The sequence below is a fragment of the Marmota flaviventris genome, chromosome 10, assembly GCF_047511675.1.
Source record: "Marmota flaviventris isolate mMarFla1 chromosome 10, mMarFla1.hap1, whole genome shotgun sequence".
In the NCBI taxonomy this organism is placed as follows: domain Eukaryota; kingdom Metazoa; phylum Chordata; class Mammalia; order Rodentia; family Sciuridae; genus Marmota; species Marmota flaviventris.
Window position 1 is genome coordinate 32,487,745 of NC_092507.1, and position 22,218 is coordinate 32,509,962.

At 40.0% G+C, this 22,218-nt stretch overlaps 1 protein-coding gene across 3 annotated transcripts; it reads left to right on the forward strand.

Annotated features, from left to right (window-relative positions):
* The first annotated feature begins 3,236 nt into the window (after window positions 1-3,236).
* Ybx1 (Y-box binding protein 1) lies at window positions 3,237-21,889 on the forward strand. 3 transcript variants are annotated; one of them, XR_011708824.1, is made up of 9 exons: window positions 3,237-3,552; window positions 4,244-4,307; window positions 13,674-13,707; window positions 16,254-16,343; window positions 16,666-16,968; window positions 17,239-17,321; window positions 20,276-20,541; window positions 20,708-20,876; window positions 21,516-21,889. XR_011708824.1 is itself a non-coding variant. In XM_027937201.2 (8 exons), exons 1-7 carry the CDS (start codon window positions 3,387-3,389, stop codon window positions 20,508-20,510), a joined length of 975 nt encoding a protein of 324 aa, XP_027793002.1. In that variant the 5' UTR covers window positions 3,237-3,386; the 3' UTR covers window positions 20,511-20,541; window positions 21,516-21,889. The 3 variants fall into 3 exon arrangements, 2 of the variants coding, with proteins under 2 accessions (XP_027793002.1, XP_071473860.1); XM_027937201.2 differs by lacking the exon at window positions 20,708-20,876; XM_071617759.1 differs by lacking the exons at window positions 16,254-16,343; window positions 20,708-20,876.
* The last annotated feature ends 329 nt before the right edge of the window (window positions 21,890-22,218 follow it).

The following is a 22,218-nucleotide window of genomic DNA, read 5'->3' on the forward strand; positions in this document are numbered from 1 at the left end:
AAAGACTGTTAGAGGTGGGGAACAAGGTGAAAGTTACCTTACAAAGGAGAGTCTTGGGATGAATCCCTTTCCCCTTACATTGGCAGTCAGCTGGATTTGCGTGTAGTGTGATCACTGCATATCTGAATAGTGTGAGCTCTCAGGGTGGCAAGGGGGACTAGCAGAACTCTGGAGCAAGTTCCCACTTCAGGACTGGAGATGAATTTCAACATGAACTGTTGGTCCTGTGGCACTTCAGTACCATCTCTGCAGTGGTGTAACAACTCATCTTCATGTTATGCTCATTGAGCATGAAGAGAGCTGATTGAAATAACTGGATGAGTAAGTATGATGCTTTTCTAAGTAACATTTTAAAGACAAAGGTTATAAAATTTGTATTCTGCTTGAGAAGCCATCCCTTCAGAGCAGTTATGTAGGGTAGTTGCTCACTTCTTAGGGGTGCTACTGCACTTTTCTAAGTGTCTTTGTAACTCAACTTTGGGGAAAAGCTCTCAAGCCTATAGGGCATGCCTTTAAATGAGGAAAGATATTCTTTTTAATATTCAAAAGTCATCTGAAGCTGCAATAGATGAGTATCAGGTTTGGAATCCACCTGCTTCTCCATACACATCATTCCTGAAAGCATTTTCCCACCTGGATTAGTGGTGCAGCTGCTCAGATGACTTTTTTTCCCCACCCCTATACCAGGGCCTTGCATATATGAGACAAACACATGCCTATATCCCCAGCTATCTAAGATAACTTCTGCTTCCAGCACCTTCTTTATTTTCTACACCATGTCATTTAATTAATGTGTTAGGAACTAGGCTAGATGCTCAAGGAATTTACAGGTTGGTAGGCAAGATTTAATTAGAGCAGTACAATGTATTGTGTTGGGAGGGACTCCTAGCCTAGTAATATGTGTCAAGAGCTAAAGGGTGAAAAAGTAAGCAAAGGAGAAGAGGAGAAAGGATGTGAGAACAGTATGTGCAAAGGAGTAAATGACTAAAAAAGCCCCTGGAAGTTTGGACAAGGAATGTGAAAGAAGAGTAGGGAGGTTGTTTAGAGAAGTCATACAGAGCCCTGTAAACCACGTGAAGAATTTAGACTATCCTAAGGGCAATGGTAGTCATTGGAAAATTTTTAAGTAAGATAGTGTCATGGTCAAATGTTTTCCAAAGAACATTGGCTATAGTGGGGAATATCAGTATAAGGAAGAGGTAGCTGGGTGTAGTGATGTACACCTATAATCCCAGCTACTCCAGAGGCTAAGGCAGGAGGATCTCAAATTCATGATCAGCCTGGGTAATTTAGTGAGACTCTGTCTCAGAATACAAAGGACTAAGGATGTAGCACAGTGGTAGGGTGCTTGCCTGGGATGGATGAGGCCCTGGGTCTAATGCCCAGTACTTCCAAGAAAAAGAGGTAGACTGTTCCTGGTTAAGAGGCCACAAAACAATGCTCCAAGTCAAGAGTTTGGAAGTAACAGCTGGCAGCCAGATCTTACTCCCTGTTTTTCTATGGATCATTCTAAGAATTTTAATGGTCTTTAGATGTTTAAATAATTGAAAGTGAAGAAGAATATTTGTGGCATGTAACATATGCATACTTATGGCTACTTTCAGGCTCTGAAATGGAGTAGTTAGAACCTAGTGGCCCACAAAGCTTTAAATATTTACTATTTATAGTTGAGGGTGTAGCTCAGTGGTCAAGTGCTTGATCAGCATATGCAAGGCCATGACAATGATCCCCAACACCACAAAACAAATGCATACATACATACATACATACACTGACCCTGACAGAAAAAGTTTGCCTACTCTTGGTCTAAGCAATAGATAGTGCTGGTCCAGAGTAGTGGCATGAAGAATAAAGAGACTGGATTGATATCAAATTTTTTAGAACTGATTTAGGGAGGCCTTTAGGAGGTGGAATGGTAAGGCATAGATGGAATTGATGGATAAATACTACTATACTAGCCACCTAATTGATTTCCCTACTTCCATTCCTTGCTTCTACAATCTATTCTCAGATGGCACTCCCCATTTAGCACTCTAAAATTGCCCTCTCACTCTTGATCTGAGGATTTCAAATTAATTTGAAATTGACCCTACCCACCTCTATAACCCGATGTTTCATTCTAGTTTTATTGAATTACTTTATTTGCATTTCCCCTGGGGCCCCATCTCTTTTGGCTCCAAGTCTTTCATAATCCTCCCTTTGCTTGAAGTCAGCACTCCACCTTCCTGCTTCCACTCTCAAGATGGTATGTGCTTTTGCAACTCTGGAGTGTTGGGAGTTTAAATTTCCGCCTCCATCAAAAGGCAGGATGTTTCAAAGGACTCCATCCCCAATCAATAGCAGACACTCAGTAAGAATGAATGGGAGTGACTTTAGCAACATCAGGTGGCTGCCTCAATTTTACCGTTTGTAAAATATGTATAGTAATCCTTATCTCACAATGCTGTGCAGGAATAAAAATGAAAAAAAAAAAAAAAAACTTGTCCAATAAGCGTGAGTTGAAATTAAGTCTGATTTGTGTCTGATACAAAAAAGACGTGAATATTTAAGGCAGACACATTCTTTACAGGTCTGGTAAAAATAGACCAGAAGGCAATTTTCAGAGTACACAGCTCATACTATTTGTGCAGAGCTGGGGCGGCCTTAGCGCCTGCGTGGTCCCTCCAAGGTGACTGTACCGCCAAAAGCACTAGCTTATCGAGAGCATCCGTTTAAGTCAATTCCAGAAACCCTGTGCTGTGCGGTGAGCACACGGCCATTAAAGAAAAGACGGTTCAATCCCCGCGATAAAGGCCGTGGAGCAAAGAGGGAGGGAAGCCGCCTCTTTATAAGGGCCTGAGATATTTGACCCTTTCCAAGCCCTAGGTCAGGCCAGGTGATATTGGTCCAGGTGTCTCACAAAGCCATTTCTTCAGTCTGGACACAACCCTAAACAGGCAGCCCGCCCACCCGGGCGGCAGCCTCGTGAGTCACGTTCTCTCTGGCCGTCCTAGCCGGTACTCTATGGTTCTCGTGGTGACTACTCTAATTCTAGTTCCGGTCTCTATGGCGGCGGAGGCTGGAACGGTTGTAGGTCGGCCGAATTAGCCGACTAAAGACCAATGAGCGTAGAGGAGTGATAAAGATTTAGCCAATAGAAGTAATGATTTCGGGTCAGGTGGTGAGATTGACGGTACAGGTGGCCAATGAACAATGCTTAGGGCGGGTCGATCGCAGGGCTTATCCCGCCTGTCCCGCCATTCTCGCTAGTTCGATCGGTAGCGGGAGCGGAGAGCGGACCCCAGAGAGCCCTGAGCAGCCCCACCGCCGCCGCCGGCCTAGTTACCATCACACCCCGGGAGGAGCCGCAGCTGCCGCAGCCGGCCCCAGTCACCATCACCGCAACCATGAGCAGCGAGGCCGAGACCCAGCAGCCGCCCGCCGCCCCCCCCGCCGCCCCCGCCCTCAGCGCTGCCGACACCAAGCCCGGCACCACGGGCAGCGGCGCAGGGAGCGGCGGCCCGGGCGGCCTTACATCGGCGGCGCCTGCCGGCGGGGACAAGAAGGTCATCGGTGAGGGCTAGACGGGGACGGGGGTGGGGCTACGGGGAAGTCTGGCCGCGGAACCGTTAGCCGGCACTGGGCGAGCCGGAGCGCGCGGCTGGCGGGACCGACTCTCCGCGCGCGGCCGCCCCTCCCCCCGGCCCCACTCGCCCTCGCGGGCCCGGACTCGCCCGCACCGCGTGCCCGGTATGCGCGCGCTCGCCGCCTCCGCGCCCCCTGCGGACCCCGCGGGCCGCGCGCCCCTCCCCCTGCGGCCGCGCGCAGCCCGCCGCGTGTGCGGCAGGTCCCTTCTCGCGCGCCCGCGGGCGGACTGGCCGCCCTCGTGCGCTCGGCCCGGACTCCGTTGTTCGGTTCCCCCCACCCAGCTCCCTTCCGCGTGTGCCCAGAGGGCGCGGCGCGCCGCCTACGCAGGCTGGAGTGGGCCGGGCGGCTTCCCCTTCCCTCACGTGCTCCCCGCCCGCGGCCTGCGTACACACCCATCTTGGGCCCGCGCCCCAGGCCTGCCCTGCGGCGCCCCACGGCTTTGAGCCCACCCACGTGTAAGGCAAGGGACGCTTAGGGGTCCCCGCGCGGGCCTGTTAATGGGATGGGGAGAGAAAAGGCTGTCAGGTGCCCGAGAGCTGCAAGGGGGTAGATCCCGAAGCCAGGGCGTTTTACAAGGGTGGCTGGTAATCGAGGGTTGTTTTGCTTTGTTTTCCAGCAACGAAGGTTTTGGGAACAGTAAAATGGTTCAATGTAAGAAACGGATATGGTTTCATCAACAGGTGAGATGCGCGTGTCTGAAGCTCCATCCCTGTTCCTGCATGTTTGCCGCTCAGTCCTTTGGTTCTGCGGGGCTAGGGGTTCAGTTAGCATGTTGCAGGGACCCAGCCGCGTTCTCAAAGGCAATTGCCTCCTCGATAGTGTAATATTTTGTTTTCCTTGATGAGTAAAGGGATTCGTGTATGTAGAGTTCGTCTTTGTTTTTCAGCTAAATATCAATCTAAAGGTAATCTCAAAGGGTTGGTTGTGGCACAAAGCAGTTAAGGAAAGCGGAGTGAATGAGTCGTTTCTTAACAGTTTTGGGAAACTGTAGGCCAACACGTTTTCATCCTTGTGTTTATACATTACTGAAATTAGGATTTGAGGATGTGATCCTGTAATTAAAGAATGTATACACGCGTTGTTAAACCTTTTGGAGTAACATGATTTGACAAGTCAAAGACATGAGATTTTTGTCATCTTTACATAAGGTTATATTGCCTTTGTTTACCATTTCAAACCTCTTTTAATACCTCGGGGGAGTTTTCTATTAGTACTTCTTTGGCCAGAGAAAGCTGGTTTTGTTTGCCTGTAGAGTAAATTGCGGGGGGGGGGGTGTCCTTTTCCTTATTCAATTTTTATTTCTACTACTTCCTTGTGTCAATCCTGCTAATTGAATAGAATTTTTTTTTTTAACTCTGGCTGTAGCTTTATTAGAGTGGTCTTAAGTCCCTGGTAACTTAATATTGTTCCTTTGAGGCAAAGCCGCCAGCTACATCGTTAGATTCAGCCTTAGAATTATCTGTAGCGACAGCGGTGGTTAACTGCAGTTCGCTCACTGCACTCTGCGTCGGCTCCCTTGTGAGCCGGGCATCATTTCCAAGATGGCTGCCAAGGCTAGTAGTGCAGTTGCATGGGTGTAGAGCACCGCGAGTGCCAGTAGCAATCTTGGCTGTACAGCTGTGTGGTACTTGGCGCCATTTCAGCGTTTTCTTTTCTTGCATCCTTACTTTAGAAGGTGTTAACCAACTAGATGTTTGAAATAACGCTTAAGGGTAACAGAATGTTTGTGAGATGGACATCAAATGGGCAACCAGGCTTTTAGAGACAGACATAATTGATGAAAAAACGTGCGTTAATCAACCACACAGTATTGTGGAAAAAGATTATAGGCATTTGATGGTCTGTTTGCCACATTTTTCAGTTATGGGGAAACATTTTGTTATTTTCATAATTTGGGGGATTTTCTGCCTTGAACTGTTTGCCTTTCTGACCAAAGCTACATCTTTCATCAATTTTTTGATAATGGATTAGTACTGAGAAAGAAAGGAATACTTTTAATACGATTGGTTTGTTGATTACTTTTTAACTGATCTCTGGGCTAGGGTAATAATGTCCATCTTATTCCACCATCTTTTATATTTTATTTAGAGACATTATTTTATTTGGTATTCATGCCCTACTCTGATTCTCATTGCTTGTCTATCCTTAAACTAGTAGTTTTGAATTTAAGGGAGTTGAAAATGAAAAATCCCTGAGATCCTCCTGCAGTTATGATACATTTTTAACAGGAATACCAGATGTTGGTGAGAATGGTCTGTCTACCATAGCTTCAAAATAACTGCATTTAGCTGTTGACCTAGTGCAGTCAGATCTCTTGTGTACACATTAGAGGGGATAAGTTGTAGTTTTTGTAAGTATTTATTCTATGAGATGATGTTCATTGAGTATTCTGATTTTGAAGCAACTCAGTTGCTCATCCTTCAGGGCCAGTTAAGTGTTAATTGGCTTTTGATCTTTTGTTTGAACTATCCTGACCTGAACTGTTGTTGAATTAACTCATTAAAATTTGCCTTGTTGCTAAATTAGTAGTTTCTAATGATTCTGAGACTCTAAATAGGGTATTGTAGAATGAGTTCCAGTCGTGAGGGGAGGTTTGCCTTAATGAAAATAGGAGTTGGTTCTAGATGTTGCTCATGTAGTAAAACAGATCACAGACTTAGTTGGGGACACCTTACTCTTCTTTTTTTTTCTGTAAGGAATATGGATATTTGTTTGGAAAATGCAGAACAGTTCATGAAAACACCTTACTCTTCTGAGGGAGGAAGACAGACTGTATAAAGGGGGAGGATGCAGTGTTTAGGGTGGTTAAACTTTGGAATTCCCTGGATTTCCTATTCTAGATTCTAGTTTTATAACTGAAATACAGGATTTTTATGTAAATTTCCTTCCTTAAAAGACATTTCATTATAAATGTTGACTGATAGCTCTTAAAGCGTTTTCTTCTAATGGTGTGTGTGTTTGGTTTGGTACCTGGGATTGAACCCAGGACACTTAACCACTGAGCCACATCCAGATCAACACCTCTTTTGAGACAGGGTCATGCCAAGTTATGAGGCTAGCCTCGAACTTGGAATCCTCCTAACTTACAGAAATTTTTTTTGTACCTGGGATTCAACTCGGGAACGCTCTACCACTGAGCCATATCCCCAGTTCTGTTTCTTAAAATTATTTATTGTGATTAGGCATATATGACAGCAGAATGCATTTTGATTCATTGTACACAATTGTAGCACAACTTTTCATCTCTTAATTGTATAGAGGTAGCCTTGCACCATATGTGCAGTCATACATGTAGCTAGGGTAATAATGTCCATCTTATTCCACCATTTTTCATATTTTATTTAGAGACCGGGTCTTGCTTTGAATTCTCCTGCCTCAACCACTACCATCCAGCTGCTTATAGGACTTTTAAAGTAGTGAAATTATGTCAGGCATGGTGACACAATAAAATCCTATCCGGGAGGTATTTAGGTATCCAGGAGTATAACAGGTTTGAAACAAACCTGGGCAACTTAGACCCTATCTTTTTTAAAAGGGCTGGGGATGTATAGTTCAGACATAGCACTCCTGGTTTCAGATTCTTGCTAAAGAACAGCAAAAAAAAAAAAAAAATGTTGTTTAGACATGTAATCTAGGAATTCTGAAAAGAAATTCATTGAGTTTCTCTTTTGTGTGCTGTGTTGGCAAAATAAAAATTGAACCATCTGAGTAGTTTATTAGCATTCCTCCCAGAGTTACTATTTTTTTTTTTATTTTAGCTTTTTAAGATTGATCCATATTTGCTAAATTTATGATTACCATGAATCAATAACAACTTTAATGGGACATGCATTTTAGTAACTGAATTAGGATTTTTTTTTTCTCCAGAGTACTTTAAATGCCAGTTTGTCATTATGAAGTTTTGAAATGAGGGGGAAATTTGAAGCAAAGGAAATCAAGTAGAGTAGAGATCACAAGCTGGTAACCTGCTGGTTGATGTTTTGGGACAGTAGTATTTTTTTTTTTTTTTAATTGGAATTAATCACTAACATTTAAAATTCTGGAAATAATACCAATACAATCCAGGTTTCATGTTTTTAAGATGTGAACTTCATTTAGCCTTAAGGCCCTGTGTTTCCACATAAGTAAACCCAGCTGACTGTATTACCACCACTTTTAGGATGTCCTGTGTTCTTTTTTTACCAGTGTCACATTTAGTTGTGTCACTTGGCTGACTGCATTCCCTACATGGCCTCTGCATGCATACTTATTTTCCATGTTGTAGGAGGGCTTAGTTTTTCTCTCTTTATAATAAAACTTAGTCAAGCTGGTCAGTTTTAGTCTGTTTGGGTGGGATTCCCATTTGGGAATTCCACTTGTATACTAATGACTTCCTTCACCGGAAGATAATGGTAATAATAGACATAGCTAACAATTTACACCAGGGTTATCTAGTATAAATGCTTAAAATGAACTAATTCATTTAATCACCAAAGCTTTTGAGGTTTAGGTATTCCGCTCTGAAGAGATTGATTAACTTGCCCCATAAACATAGTAAGCAGGATTTGAAGTCAGTTTTCCTGCTCTGGTATTTATGTATACCAACTGCTATTATACTGTCTCTGAAAATAGACCTTAGTCATCTTTAATTTGATGGTTATCCACATAGTTACAGGTAATTTCTAATGGCTAGAAATTGTCATTTCTAGAATGGCTAGCTGTTCGTAGCCATTGAAAGATTTATATGATCTCTAGCATGTCAGTGCAGCTCCTTTGTGCTTACTGCTAGTTGCTCAGATGTTGGAAGACTTTCTGCTTCTTACTATATTTCATGAAAAGTTCTAGTTTAGCATGCAGGTTAGCATTACAAAGAATTTTCTTACTAGTATTGAGGCAGTTAAAGAATTAAAAGAACATTGAAGCTTACTTCACTTCTGGATCTTTTGTTTTTATATGGCCTGTGAGGTAAGAACCAGTATTATCTACTGGGTATGGTGGCTCGTGACTATAATCTAGTGACTTGGGAGGCCAGCCTGGGCAACTTAGTGGGACTCTAAGGTTCAACTTAAGTGGGAACCTGAGGATTTGAGGATATAGGTCAGAGGTAGAGGACCTCTGGGTTCAATCCCTAATACCCCCCCACCCCCACCCCCCGAAAAGGATGGGTATTATGAGGTTGCCTTAAAAAATAAGGAAGTAGAGTCTTCTGGAGTTTGTCATCATCCCCACACCACCAGGGATTGAACCCAAGTGTGCTTAACCACTGAGCCATATACCCAACCCTTTCTATTTTTATTTTGAGATGGGGTCTCATTAAAATGCTGAGTCTGGCCTTGAACTTGGCCCTTCTGCCTCAGCCTCCAGGTGGCTAGGATTACAGGTGTGCTCTATTGTCCCTGGCAACTAAAATTCTCAATGTATAGTTCACACTAAAAGTCTGTAGAGCTTTGGAGAGGCCGTCACCAAAACTCCATCTTGGTAGGTCTGTCTCTGAGCCCTGTAAATAGTCCATAATATAATTGAAAGCTATTAAGACAATAGGGAAGCCATAAAGACTTCTTAGTTGCTACTAAGAAAGGGATATGTGGGGGAGTGGCTTTTTTCAGAACTGGGACTCATGGTACAAACAACAATGAATGACGTGTGTTGAAGACTTCAGGACTGATTTGTGTTGGTTATACCTGTTATCTTGAGCTGGGTAAAAATTGCCATGCTTACCTGGTCACTGATTTGTGACTTGGAACAGGAATACACTGTAATCTTCCAGTGGTTTCTTCTGTCTTCCTTCAAAGTAAAATCATTTGACTTAAAAATCTAGAATGGGCATCCAATGTATTAACTTCTGTTTCCTAGTACTGGGGCAGTAGTTGCCTACCCTCCAGTCTGCCCTTGAAAGCATCTGTAGACTATAGTCTAAAAGGTAATGGTGGACTGTGCCTGGGAAACAGATGTGTTGGCTGGGTGACAGGGATTTTTTTTTTCAAAGGGAGCAAATAAAGAGGTAAATTGTGGCTGTGATATTAAGGAATTAATATCTGCAGGACTAAAAATTTGTATCTGGATGCTTTAGGTTGTGAAACATGTAGATGTTAAATCCTGGAATTTGTTCTTATTACCACAGGATTATAATTTTACATACGGGAATTAGGTATTTTAATAGTTTGTGTGGTAATGCGCAACAAGGTAACAGCATATAGGAGCATTAAGTTATGAAACGATTCACATGGTAGGTCTCATTTAAGGCAATAGTGAGTTGGCAAAAAGTTAGCTTATTTTCATGTACATACAGCTAGAGTAAAGATGATTGTGTTTTAGGGATGGGAGGACAATCAGACATGGTACATGTGCAGTGTAGTGCTTGAATTTGGATGGTTTGGGCCATGAAAATCAAGGCAGAAATTTACAGAGCAGAAGCATTAGGTGAGCTGTGATTGTCTTTTGCGTCACAAAGTTTCTTTGAGGAGATTAAATTTGTTTTTTCCTCTTTTTTCTTATTTGAGTTGCATTTGACCATGATTAAGATCCTTATCAGTCTGGATAGATTGAATAGTACAGAAGTGGCAATAATTGCATTTTAATCCAAAGAGCTTGCTAGAATACAGATAAGAAATCGTAGGTAGGCACCCAATATATATTTTAAAAGATGTAATTGAGAGCTGGGTGCAATGATGCTCGCCTCTAATCTTAGATATCTGTCTGAGGCAAGAGGGTTGCAAATTCAAGGCCAGTCTCAGCAATTCCAGTAATCCCTCTGCTCCACCCCCACAAAAAAAATGATTTTTGAGTAACGTGCTTCTACAGTGCTAATGATAGAATGAGGCACAGCCTGTTTTCAGTGACTTGTTGGTGTTCCACTGAAGAGAAGGGCGCTCATAAAAGTCTTGTCTGTATATACCTCCATTCTCAATAAAGTATGGTAAAGACGGAAGTATGTTCTTGGTTCTCAGAATACACCACCAAGGGTAAAAGCACTGGGAATGTCTCCATCTCCTCCCCCATTACATCAATAATGGGTAAAACATGCTTATTAAAAAAGCTATTTTGGCACATGTGTTTCCTTGGGGATTTATTATTTTGAAGCAGGGTCTCCCTGTGTTTTTGTTCAGGCTGTCCCTACATATTATTATGCCTCTGACCATACCCACCCCCATTTAGGATTGAACCCTGGGGCTCTTCATCCAGATGTTCACTGAGGTATGACCCCAGTCCTTTTTATTGGGACAAAGTCTCAATTTAGTATGTCCAAGCCATAGTTTTTGTTTTGATTTGTGAATAAACAAGTTTATTGGTAAATTTAGTCAACATCATGAACCTAAAAACACCAATAAAGGATTCATTTAAAACCTACTTGGAAGGTCATGTCCATAAAAGGGATTTTCCCAGGACAGTAAGTAAGTAACCAGATGTAACTTATCCCAACAACCATCTTAATTTGCAGAGGTCCAATAACCTGGACCTGTGTCAAGCCATAGTATTTTATCTCTTGGCTGAAACTGTTTTCTGAGCTGTCAGTTTTTTTTTTTTCCTAAAATCCAGATAAACTTTGATCATGATGTTCTATCATTATCAGTAACAAAAAGTTCTCCGTGGAAGTTGCCTCTTTTTTTTTTTTTAAACTGAATTTCAAACATTTAGAAAGTACAAAAATGCTCAGATGATAATTTTACATAAATGAAAGTCCAGTAGGATGCTGAATCTTTACTATGTAACACTCTAGACCCATTAATGCTGGTAGTGTGCTCCCTGATTTATGACAGTGTCCTGTAGGGGCAGTGTTGCCCTGTTAAGTCACTGTTCTAGACCTTGCCCACCTTTCCATCTCTCACTTTTTTGTAGTATCTCCTCTTGAAGGCCTAGAATTTGGAATAGTCATGTTGGAGTTAAGATCTAATTAAGATAGCTCTAATTTGTTTCTGTGGTGCTTATGGAACAATGGTCAGATTTACATTTGACCAGCTATCAATTCCCTAGGGTTTGGTTTGATTTTGGTACTGGGGGAAAGGACCCAGGGGTGCTTAAACACCAAACCACATACCCAGCCCCCCCATTTTTTTAATTTAGAAACAAGGTCTTGCTGAGTTGCTTAGAGCCTTGGAAAATTGATTGCTGAGTTTGGCTTTGAACTCAGCCATCCTGCTTCAGCCTCCTGAGTCGCTGGGATTACAAGCATGTGCCGCTGCGCCCAGCCTTTCTAGGTATTCCTAATATGCTTCTTCAGTTACTTGACTTGAATAGCTTTGGCAGCATTACCTGATTTTGGATTTTTAAGTTTTAAGATTATTCTGGTTCCATAAATAAAAATATTCTTATGTCGTGATAATGCTATAACTTTAAGGTCTGAATTGAAGTTATTTATTTTTGTGGTGCTGGGGATTGAACCAGGGCTTTGTGCATGTCAGGCAAGCACTCTACCAACTGAGCTATATCCCCAGCCCTGAAGTAAATTTTTATGTGTGTTCTTTGACTAAATTGGTCCATAGATCACCAAGAAGCCAATAGTCTAGTTTTGATAGTAAGCTAGTATTGTAACCTTTGTTCCTCTAGTCATTAAATACTAGAGCTATACTATAAGCGTTTTCTTGTTCTGACCTACTGACAATGAAGAAGGTGGGGCACATGTATTTCCTTGTGGTGAAATAGTCTAGAAATAGAAATGTTTCACTTCCAGCAGTTCTTGTTTCTTATTTTTTACCTGGGATAGAATCCAGGGGTCTTAACCACTGAGCCACATCCCTAATCCTTTCTGTTTTTGAGACAGGATCTTACTAAGTGTCTGAGGCTGACCTCCAACTTGGGAGGATGATCCCAAGTCACTGGGATTATAGGCTTGTACCACCATACCTGGCAGATCTTCTCATTTCTAATGTCATCTCCTTGATAACCAATCTCAAAACTAAAAGAAGACATCATTTTTCTCTTCCCCCTTATAAACTTTTACTGGTGCATTATAGTTATAATATTAGGGCTTATTTTGATACAATTGTATAAGCATGGGATAAAATTTTTTCCAATTTAGTACCTAATGGTTTTCCCCATTTTTTGCTTTAAGAAGGATATTTAAAATACCTTCTTATGAACCCTTCATCCAGGACTTCATCAATCCCTATCTGGGCTTCTATAACTAACTGGATGGGCTCTGCTCATATTTAAGTCCTAAAATAAATATTTTAACTATATTTTTTCAGCAGAATTGAATAGACCAATGATTGTTGTAAAATGGTATCCATTTAGCCAGTCACAGAGGAACACACCTATAATCATAACTACTTTAAAAAACAAGGCTGTGGATGTAGCCCTTATAAATACCCATTGATTCAGTCCCTGATTCTTCCCCGAAAAGGGAGAATGTGTCTAACATGAAGTAAAAAGGATGAGTGTGATACTGAAAAATATAGTCTCATTCATCTGTCTACTTAGTTATATATACATTGTTCGGCATTTGAGTGATGTGTATATCGGTTGTACTTTCTTTAGGTTTTTTTTTTTTTTTTTTTTCTTTAAGTTTTAGATTCACAGCAGAATTAAGCTGAAAGTGTACAGAGAGATCTCATATACTCTTATTCTTTCCCCTACCAGTAGCATCCCAAACCAGAGTGGTAAATTGATTAAAATTGATAACCAAAGTTAACCTGCCATTATCACCTGTAGTCTATAGTGATCACTCCTTGTGTTATATGATTTAGGGGAATTTGTTTTCATTTGGGGTTTGAAAATGGTTATCAGGAAATGAGGATGGAGTGAAAAAAAAAAAAATTCCTATTACTGTCAGTAACCATGTTCTAGAAGTGAGGGTGGGATGTGCTGAAACGGTAATTTTGAATGGGGTAAGGAGTGACAGTATGTTTGTCATTTCTACCTTAATTATGGCTCAGTTGGTCCCACTGAAGTCTGACTTGTTTTGCTCATATTCCTAAACATCTGCTTTTTAAATTTCCTAATAAGTCTTTGGCAGCCAGAAAGCCTTTGTGGGAAAAAATGTATACTAGTGATCAGGCATATTCTTAATCTCTGGCAACTATGAAATATATTCCATTTTTTAATTTGTTCAACTTGGTTTTGTCTTATAGGAATGACACCAAGGAAGATGTATTTGTACACCAGGTGAGTGCTTGTGTATATAGATACTTGCACTTCTGACTCAAGGCTTAGGAGAAGAAAAGGGTGGATGTCTTCTCAACTCTTGTTCCTTGCAAAAGGTTAAGTCCAACCACCAGTTTGTTTAGTTCCTTCCTACCTAAAGAGTAATAGCATGATTAAATGTGTATGTACATTGAAACATTGTATTGAAGTCCACTTAATTGAAATAGGTATTTCTGATTGGGATTTTGTAAATAGCTGTAGCATTTTAAAATAACGAATCTACTCAACTTAATTGAACTAAATTTTTATTCCTGATTTTGGATGAGCAAATGCAGCCTCCATGAATATAAACTTAAATTAATAGTGTTGCTATAAATACACAGAAACGTTGGCAAGACGTTTTCAGATGCTGTTCGGCCTATCTCTATGATAAGGACAAATCATAACAGGACAGAGCTGCAGAATACAGTTGTCCGAAGAGGGTAGTAGAAAATGAGCAAACTAACTTACATCCTTCTACCCTGAAACGTTTTTAATAAAGTAGGATTTTTTTAGTTTGCTTCTAACTTTGGAGAGTTGGCTTTCTTTGGGAAAACTTCACCAATAGCTTAAGGTTAAAAGAAAGCTAGTGCAGCAGAGATGACAATTCATTAAATAATTGTGCATTGGCTACTAGTGTTAGGGAGGAGAAAATTTAACAAAGTAAAGGGGCTACTTGCTGGATTTTCTCAAGTATCTTTTAAAGAACGTGTTTTTGAAAATGCTCAAACATTGAGGAATTACGATTATTGTTATAGTAAGTCACTGCCAAGTGAATGCTAATATCTCAAACTTAAGTATGTTATAGGCTTCATTGGACTTACTCATCCTCTCAGGTATGAAATGGGTAGGGACAGCACGTTTGTGTATGTGTACTTCTGTGCTATGCAGTTTTTTCACTGAGACTGTTAAAATATCGGATTGTATTAAATTATTTTAAGAAACTTAACTATTTTTTTATACTAATCCAGAAATCTAAAGATCTAAAGTCATTTCCATACTCATACCTTTATTCAGGTAGATATGAGCTTGGATGGCAGCATGCTTCTTAGGAAGAGCTGTCATAGGTTGGTGATTTTATAGCTCTGAAGTGTCTTATACAGCATTCATTTGACAGTCAAGGGGAAAGCCAGATCAATTTCTAGTACATCCAAAACCCTATCAAATAATCCAAGGGTCAAATGTAAGTATGGAAACATTTAAATTCTAAATGTAAATTCAGGACTACTCAGACAAAATGTTTTAAAACAAATGTTTGTTTATAAAATTATGTGTTTTATGAAGACAACTCTTGACCTGTTCCTTCTGCATTTTCAAAAGAATGTGCAGACTTAGGAATGGTATAACAAGGTTTATCAGTCTTGCTGGTTTGGCAACCCCAAAATGTTGGGGAAGGGAATAAAGATGTTCACTAAAGAGTTTGGGGATTTTAATTATCCATACTTCTGCTATCCCCTATGACTGCAGGTAATTGAGAGTTGGCTATATATGAAAGGTATGAAAACTATGTGACAGTTTAGATGACAGATGAGATCAATTATTTTGACTTTAACTTACCCAGTTGTGTTGACCCACAATGTGTCACCAATATGCTTTCCTCTTTATTTGTAAGTGGTTTCAACATGTAGTTGTTTTTTTGGGACTTTGGCTGCTCAGGTCTTAGTGGTGTATCAAGGAGATGCAGTTCTGGGCAACGGAGCTTAACTGGCCTCAGATTTGTTGGTTGTCCTGCCTCCCCTGGAATGGAAATGCATGAGTGATCCTGTAATGGATACTGCTGTGATGTGGAATGAACATGGGATTTGGAGTCCCAAGACCTGGATTGAGAAAAGTCCCCGCTCTGCCACTTACTAGCTGTGCGACCTTGGGCAAGTCAACTAATTTTTAAGTGCCTGCTATAATGTAAGATATACTGTATTCTTGGGAGGTAATAACCAACATTCCCATGCAGTCAGATAATATAAAGAGTGGCATTGTTAATACATGTGAAATGCATTTCCATGGTAGTATCTCAGGTTGGAAGGGATTTTGGTTGACATTTGTAATTGAGTTTGATATGGTAACACAGGGACAAAGTTGGTTTGGTCAACTTTGAAGCATGTAAAAACTAAACTCGCCTGTCATCTAAACTGGCCATGTGTGGGGCTAGCTTCTACTATTAAGTGCAGTCTTTGGGGGATAGATGGATAGCCTCATTTTGTTCCAAGCTATATATAATGCTTTTTTTTTTGTAAAAAGCATTTAAAAATACACATAATATTGTTGTCTCTGTCTTGAGTGTTAAATTACCTTAGTTTTGTAAATAGTGGTTAAAATGCTGGGGCTTTGGATGATTGGAGTATTTTGGTTGAGGTGGGGGTAGCATTGGTCCCTGCTTTCCTGAACTTATTGACAGTTTGGTCTTATGTAAAGCAAATTATAAGATAAGTGTATATCCAAGCTAAAATAATATTGACTCTGGTACATTTTAAATGAAAAAGCACGTTATTCTCCCCTGTTAATCTATTTTTGGAATGTGATATTACTAGACTGCCATAAAGAAGAATAACCCCAGGAAGTACCTTCGCAGTGTAGGAGATGGAGAGACTGTGGAGTTTGATGTTGTTGAAGGAGAAAAGGTGAGGATGCTTTTTGTGTAAAGGTTTGACTTCAGTATGGAAATATTTTGGAGATCTCATCCATTAGGATGGTGGCTCTAATGTGGATGGATGTGTTCAGGTGACCACATGAACACAGGTGCATCTAGCCTAATGTGTTGGCTGCAGTTAGAGGGCAGTCTCTTCGAAGAGTGAGGAGCTGATATTTAGTCATTTCTATGCACCCCTGCCCACACAGACATCCCCACCCCTTGTTTTCTTGTTTTCCTGGGTTTGTGTGAGGTTTGTTAAATAAAGTATTCTGAGTTCCTTTGTCACTATCAATATATAATGGCTTTTGTAGGGTGCGGAGGCAGCAAATGTTACAGGCCCTGGTGGAGTTCCAGTTCAAGGCAGTAAATATGCAGCAGACCGTAACCATTATAGACGCTATCCACGTCGTAGGGGTCCTCCACGCAATTACCAGCAGAATTATCAGAACAGTGAGAGTGGGGAAAAGAATGAGGGATCGGAGAGTGCTCCCGAAGGCCAGGCCCAACAACGCCGGCCCTACCGCAGGCGAAGGTTCCCACCTTACTACATGCGGAGACCCTATGGGCGTCGACCACAGTATTCCAACCCTCCTGTGCAGGGAGAAGTGATGGAGGTAAGTTTCACCAAAAAGAAAAAGGATCAACAGCAAGTAATACCTTTTGACATGACCATTTCCTGGAGTTCTTCCACTACATTGGAATTGTTGGTCATATGAAAAGCACTTTTCCATCCTGAATAACCAAAGGAATTAATAATATGATATTTAACTAGATGACCCCCCCCCCCTTTAAATTAACTCTTACTATCATAGGAGATAGGATTTGTCTGGTTGGGTTTTTAGTGTTACTGATCCAGGAAGTTTGATTGCTGATGTCTTTTTCAGGGTGCTGACAACCAGGGTGCAGGAGAACAAGGTAGACCAGTGAGACAGAATATGTATCGGGGTTATAGACCACGATTCCGCAGGTACAGCCCATATTAACCTGTTTATCTTCAATTCTTCAACTGTATGTAATGACTCAGCAGTGGCATCATGCTTCTCCTGCAGTCTGTTTGAGTCATTTACCTGTTAACACTTACATTTTCTTTCGTCAGATGCCTAAGAGGTGAACCTGAAGTCAATTGTCTTTGAGAATGTGTTCTTTGCTGGCACTGGTTAAAAACAGCTTGTATAGATGAGGTCTACTTTGTACATATTTTTTAAAATGAGGGTGTGGAATTTCAAATTTTCTGTTCTTAAACAGGTAAGACAGTAGTTTAAACCACATGTCTTTTAAATCTCCCTACTAAGGAGGAAGGAAAGGTAAGCATTAGGAATATCTGACTTGAACCATGGCATACTTGGGAAATGAACAGTAAGACAGTGGAAAAGCAGTGTTCCCATTATCATAGTAGGATAGAATACTGTGACATTTTTTTTTTTTAAGTATTAAAGCTTTAGAAATCAGGGGACCTAGTTGAAATTACACAATACACACATCAGAGAGGTTTTTGGTGCACATTGAATCTTACATTAACAGCCAAATGTCTTTGTACTATTATTTGCATTGATGCATGTCCTTTCCTGAGTTTCTAATTTAAGTAAACTGAGATGCTAGCTGGTTCACAAGGATTTTCTAATTCACTGCTAAAACAGGCAATTGTGTTAGCCACCTGGTAGGTTTTGAAGATAGATGAGTTCTTCTGTCTGGTGGTTAAAGTCTGAACGGGGCTCCCCTGGCACTCTGTACATTATTATTCACAAGTTCCAACAGCAGAATCTTTGATTTGGCTGTTAGTGTAGAGTACATCAGTTTTACTGAATTTGTTAAATTCTAGAAAAGGTTTAAAAAAATCTTCAGTACAAAAGTCTTTTCCGTTTATTTCAGATTCAATAGCCTCGTGTTCATTATGTAAAATATTTGACAGTGCCAGATAATTACCACATAACACATTTTGCTCTAAAGTGTGCAATGAAATTATCAATGAATGTGGGTAGGGCTTTCTAACCTAGTCAGGAGTTAGGCTTGGGTTGGGTGTTGTTTTGTTCAAATGAATGGTAAATGAAATGCGTCTGAATGCATGAATTTTTGGCATGAAATCCTGGTTGGTGTGGGTTCAAGAGCAAATTGAATAAGATGGGGACCCTAGGAAGAAGTTTTGTTGGAAAGGAGACAAATAGGTTAGGAAGGAGAACATGAAGTCAGAAGGGCTCATTTATGAGAAATAAGAGGATTTATAGGATAAAAAGTACAATAGAAGATAATTGCTAAAAGTTGAGTCTAAAGGAGAAGAAAGGTGGTCAGGGACAACATTGTGAAAATAGAAGGAGAAAAGACCAGGAGTAGTGATTACAGATTCTAGTGAAAATTAAGAATGGGAAAACAAGGAATAAACTAGAAAAATAGGAAATAGGGTAACTAGGGAGTCACATGTTTGAAATTGAGAACTCAGGTAGATAACGAGGTCATCAATATAAAAGGTAATTAGAAACTTGGAACTATAATAGACAGAGGAGGTAAAACAGAGGCTATTATAAGATTGAAAGCCTGCAAATTTCAGGAAGAAGTTGGAAGAATTATGTAAAAACCATCATGGTGCTTTGATGATTTAGGGTGAGTCTGAGGCAGGAGGACTACTAAGTTTAAGGCCAGCCTGCCCTGGGGGATGTAGCACAGTGGTAAAACAACTCTGGGTTTAATTCCCATACAAAAGGTGTGTAAAAAGTGGGTATTAGGGGAGAGGAAAGGGTTGGGATGAGTAGGTGGGGATTTTAGAGGATGTGGAAGTTAAAAAAAAATTGAATCTAGAAGGTAAATGTGAATTAAAGCCATGATTTTGATATGGTCCTGGGGCTTTCTGGAGTGCTATGAGTGTATGTAGGGAAAGTTCAATAATATTTCATTGTTTTTCTGTTGTTTAATCACCAGCAGAAAAAGAAAAAAACAAATATCTTTCTCCTGGGTGATGGAGTCTCATTCTTTAATTTTAGGCCTTTGAAGATAATATATTGCTGGAGTTGTATTATTTGAACTTTGTTAAATCTACTTTCAGTTTATAGATTTACTTATTGTACCTATTCCATATAAATGGAATCGTACAGTGTGTGACTTGGTTTCTGGCTGCTTTTACTTAGCATGTGTTCTCGGGGTTTTTAATGTGTTAGTGCCTAATCCATTTTTATGTCTATCACATTGCTTTGAATGGGTGTTCACGTGTTGATGGACATTTGAATTGTTCCCACATTTTATTGTGGATATTAATAAGTCACAATAAGTTTTTGTGGATAGTCTCTAGGGTACAGACTTCGGTAACTTTAGACTAATAAATTCACTAATGATTGCTGTGGACTCATTTGTATGAAGGGGGGGCATCTTTGGTCTTATTTTCTACCCTTTGGCAAGGGTAAAGTTGTTTAAAGTTCTTTTTAAAGTCTGTTTAAATGGCGATGGTGTTGTACCACTACTAGCTAGTTCATGCTTAATTTTGTAATAGATTAGGCCAGGCAAAAGTTTGCTTGTCTATTAAAATCATATTTTAGTTACCACATTTGTACATATCGTAGGAGTATATTGTGCAGTGTTTTTAATATGTGTATAGTGTGTAATTACCAAACACTTATCATTTCTACATCTTGGGACCCTTTGGACTTCTTGTTATTTTGAAATAGATTATAATGTTGTAAAGCCAGTTTTAATACTCATTTGTTGTTTATACACCACTGTTCTTTTGTACAAAATCATCATGCTCAGTTTGTGAAATATGAACCAAGTTTGTATATTTTTTATTATTATTATTTTTATTTTTTTGCAAAATGGCCTGTAGATCACTTTGAACAAGAGAATGTCCAGATAATTATGATTGAACAAAGTAAATCACTGTTGGATGGGTTGAAAGAAGGAGGTTTTGTCACTTCAGAATTTCCAAAATGTTCATTCTAGGGGCCCTCCTCGCCAAAGACAGCCTAGAGAGGATGGCAATGAAGAGGATAAGGAAAATCAAGGAGATGAGACCCAAGGTCAGCAGCCACCTCAACGTCGGTACCGCCGCAACTTCAATTACCGACGCAGACGCCCAGAAAACCCTAAACCACAAGATGGCAAAGAGACAAAAGCAGCCGATCCACCAGCTGAGAATTCGTCCGCTCCCGAGGCTGAGCAGGGCGGGGCTGAGTAAATGCCGGCTTACCATCTCTACCATCATCCGGGTAAGTAGGCCCACAGGGCCCACTGGCCTTGGTGTGACAGTCATGAGTAGTATCTGTCATCTTTATTAATACAAGGGGGAAAAAAACCAGTTTATCAGGTAAGATAAGCCATTTTATGTAGTGTCATTCACTCTAATCTTCAAATTACTTAAATATTCCATTTTAGGGTGTTGAGAATCAGCCCTATTTGGTCCCTCATCCAATTCTCAATTCTGACACCGGGAGACCTGTCTTCGCATTGTGTATTTTGAATATTAGAGCCTTTTGTCAACTTTTCAGAATGCTGTGATTTCACCAGTAAACTGAGGAAAGTCTTGCTAACCTTACTCTGAGAAGTATGTTAATTACATTGTGTTATTTGTGCTTCATTTTTTAAAAAGAAGTGGGATAGCTACTAGAATTAATAACCTAGATAATAGTGGCAAATAACAGTATTTGGAGAAAGTTGGCAACATTGGCATCATTTTAAATCATTTATAGTTGTTTAATTGGTTTATTTTTGTTGGGGAAGATGGGAGATCTTTCTTGTTTCTAAAAGCAGGAATTTATTCCTTGTTACGTTAGTCATGCTTTATTTAAAATGCCTGTGAGATAGATAATTCTCTGACAATTATGTTTTTGTTACTATAAATTAATGTCTTTTTTTCCTTTAAATTACAAAATTAAGGGATTCCTTTGCATTTAGTTTTTTTACTTTATATCTAGAGACCTGTAATTCTCTTTGGCTCTGGAATTGACATTTTTCTGCCTTTGATACTTTTACAGTTTTCCCTGTTTTCTGGGTGGCCAAAAATCATCCAGAATCCACAAGTAACCCTTAAATCACACAGTATAATGTCTGCTTCGAGTATATATCACTGTCTTAGGTAAAACAGTGAGATTTATTTGTCTCCCTTACATTGTGCTTATATGATATAGAAAATTTGATGTGTTGTTGCAGTGAATTGTACATGATAAACCTTTTTTCTTTGCAGTTTAGACATCCAACAAGAAGAAATGAATATGAAATTCCAGCAATAAGAAATGAACAAAAGATTGGAGCTGAAGACCTTAAGTGCTTGCTTTTTGCCCGTTGACCAGATAACTAGAACTATCTGCATTATCTATGCAGCATGGGGTTTTTATTATTTTTACCTAAAGACGTCTCTTTTTGGTAATGACAAACGTGTTTTTTAAAAAAGCCTGGTTTTTCTCAATACACCTTTAAAGGTTTTTAAATTGTTTCATATCTGGTCAAGTTGAGATTTTTAAGAACTTCATTTTTAATTTGTAATAAAAGTTTACAACTTGATTTTTTCAAAAAAAGTCAACAAACTGCAAGCACCTATTAATAAAGGTCTTAAATAATTGTCTTTGTGTATACCTCTGTCTAGTTTGAGTTAAGTCTTTTACTGTTCATGGGCCATTAACATAAACTAGTCTGCAAATAGATGATATAGGTAATTCCCTCAGGGCAAATTGCCTTAAATCCTGCCTGGCATATAATAGTGCAAGCCTGTAATCCCAGCAGCTAACAAGGCTGAGGCAGGAGAGGTGGCAAGTTCAGAACCTGTCAGCAAATTAGCAAGCTCTTGTCTCAAAAAAGGGTGGATATGGCTCGGTGGTTAAGCACCCCTTGGTTAAATTCCCCGTTAAAAACAAAATATAAAAGATATGTAACACTTTTGTGGGTTCCTA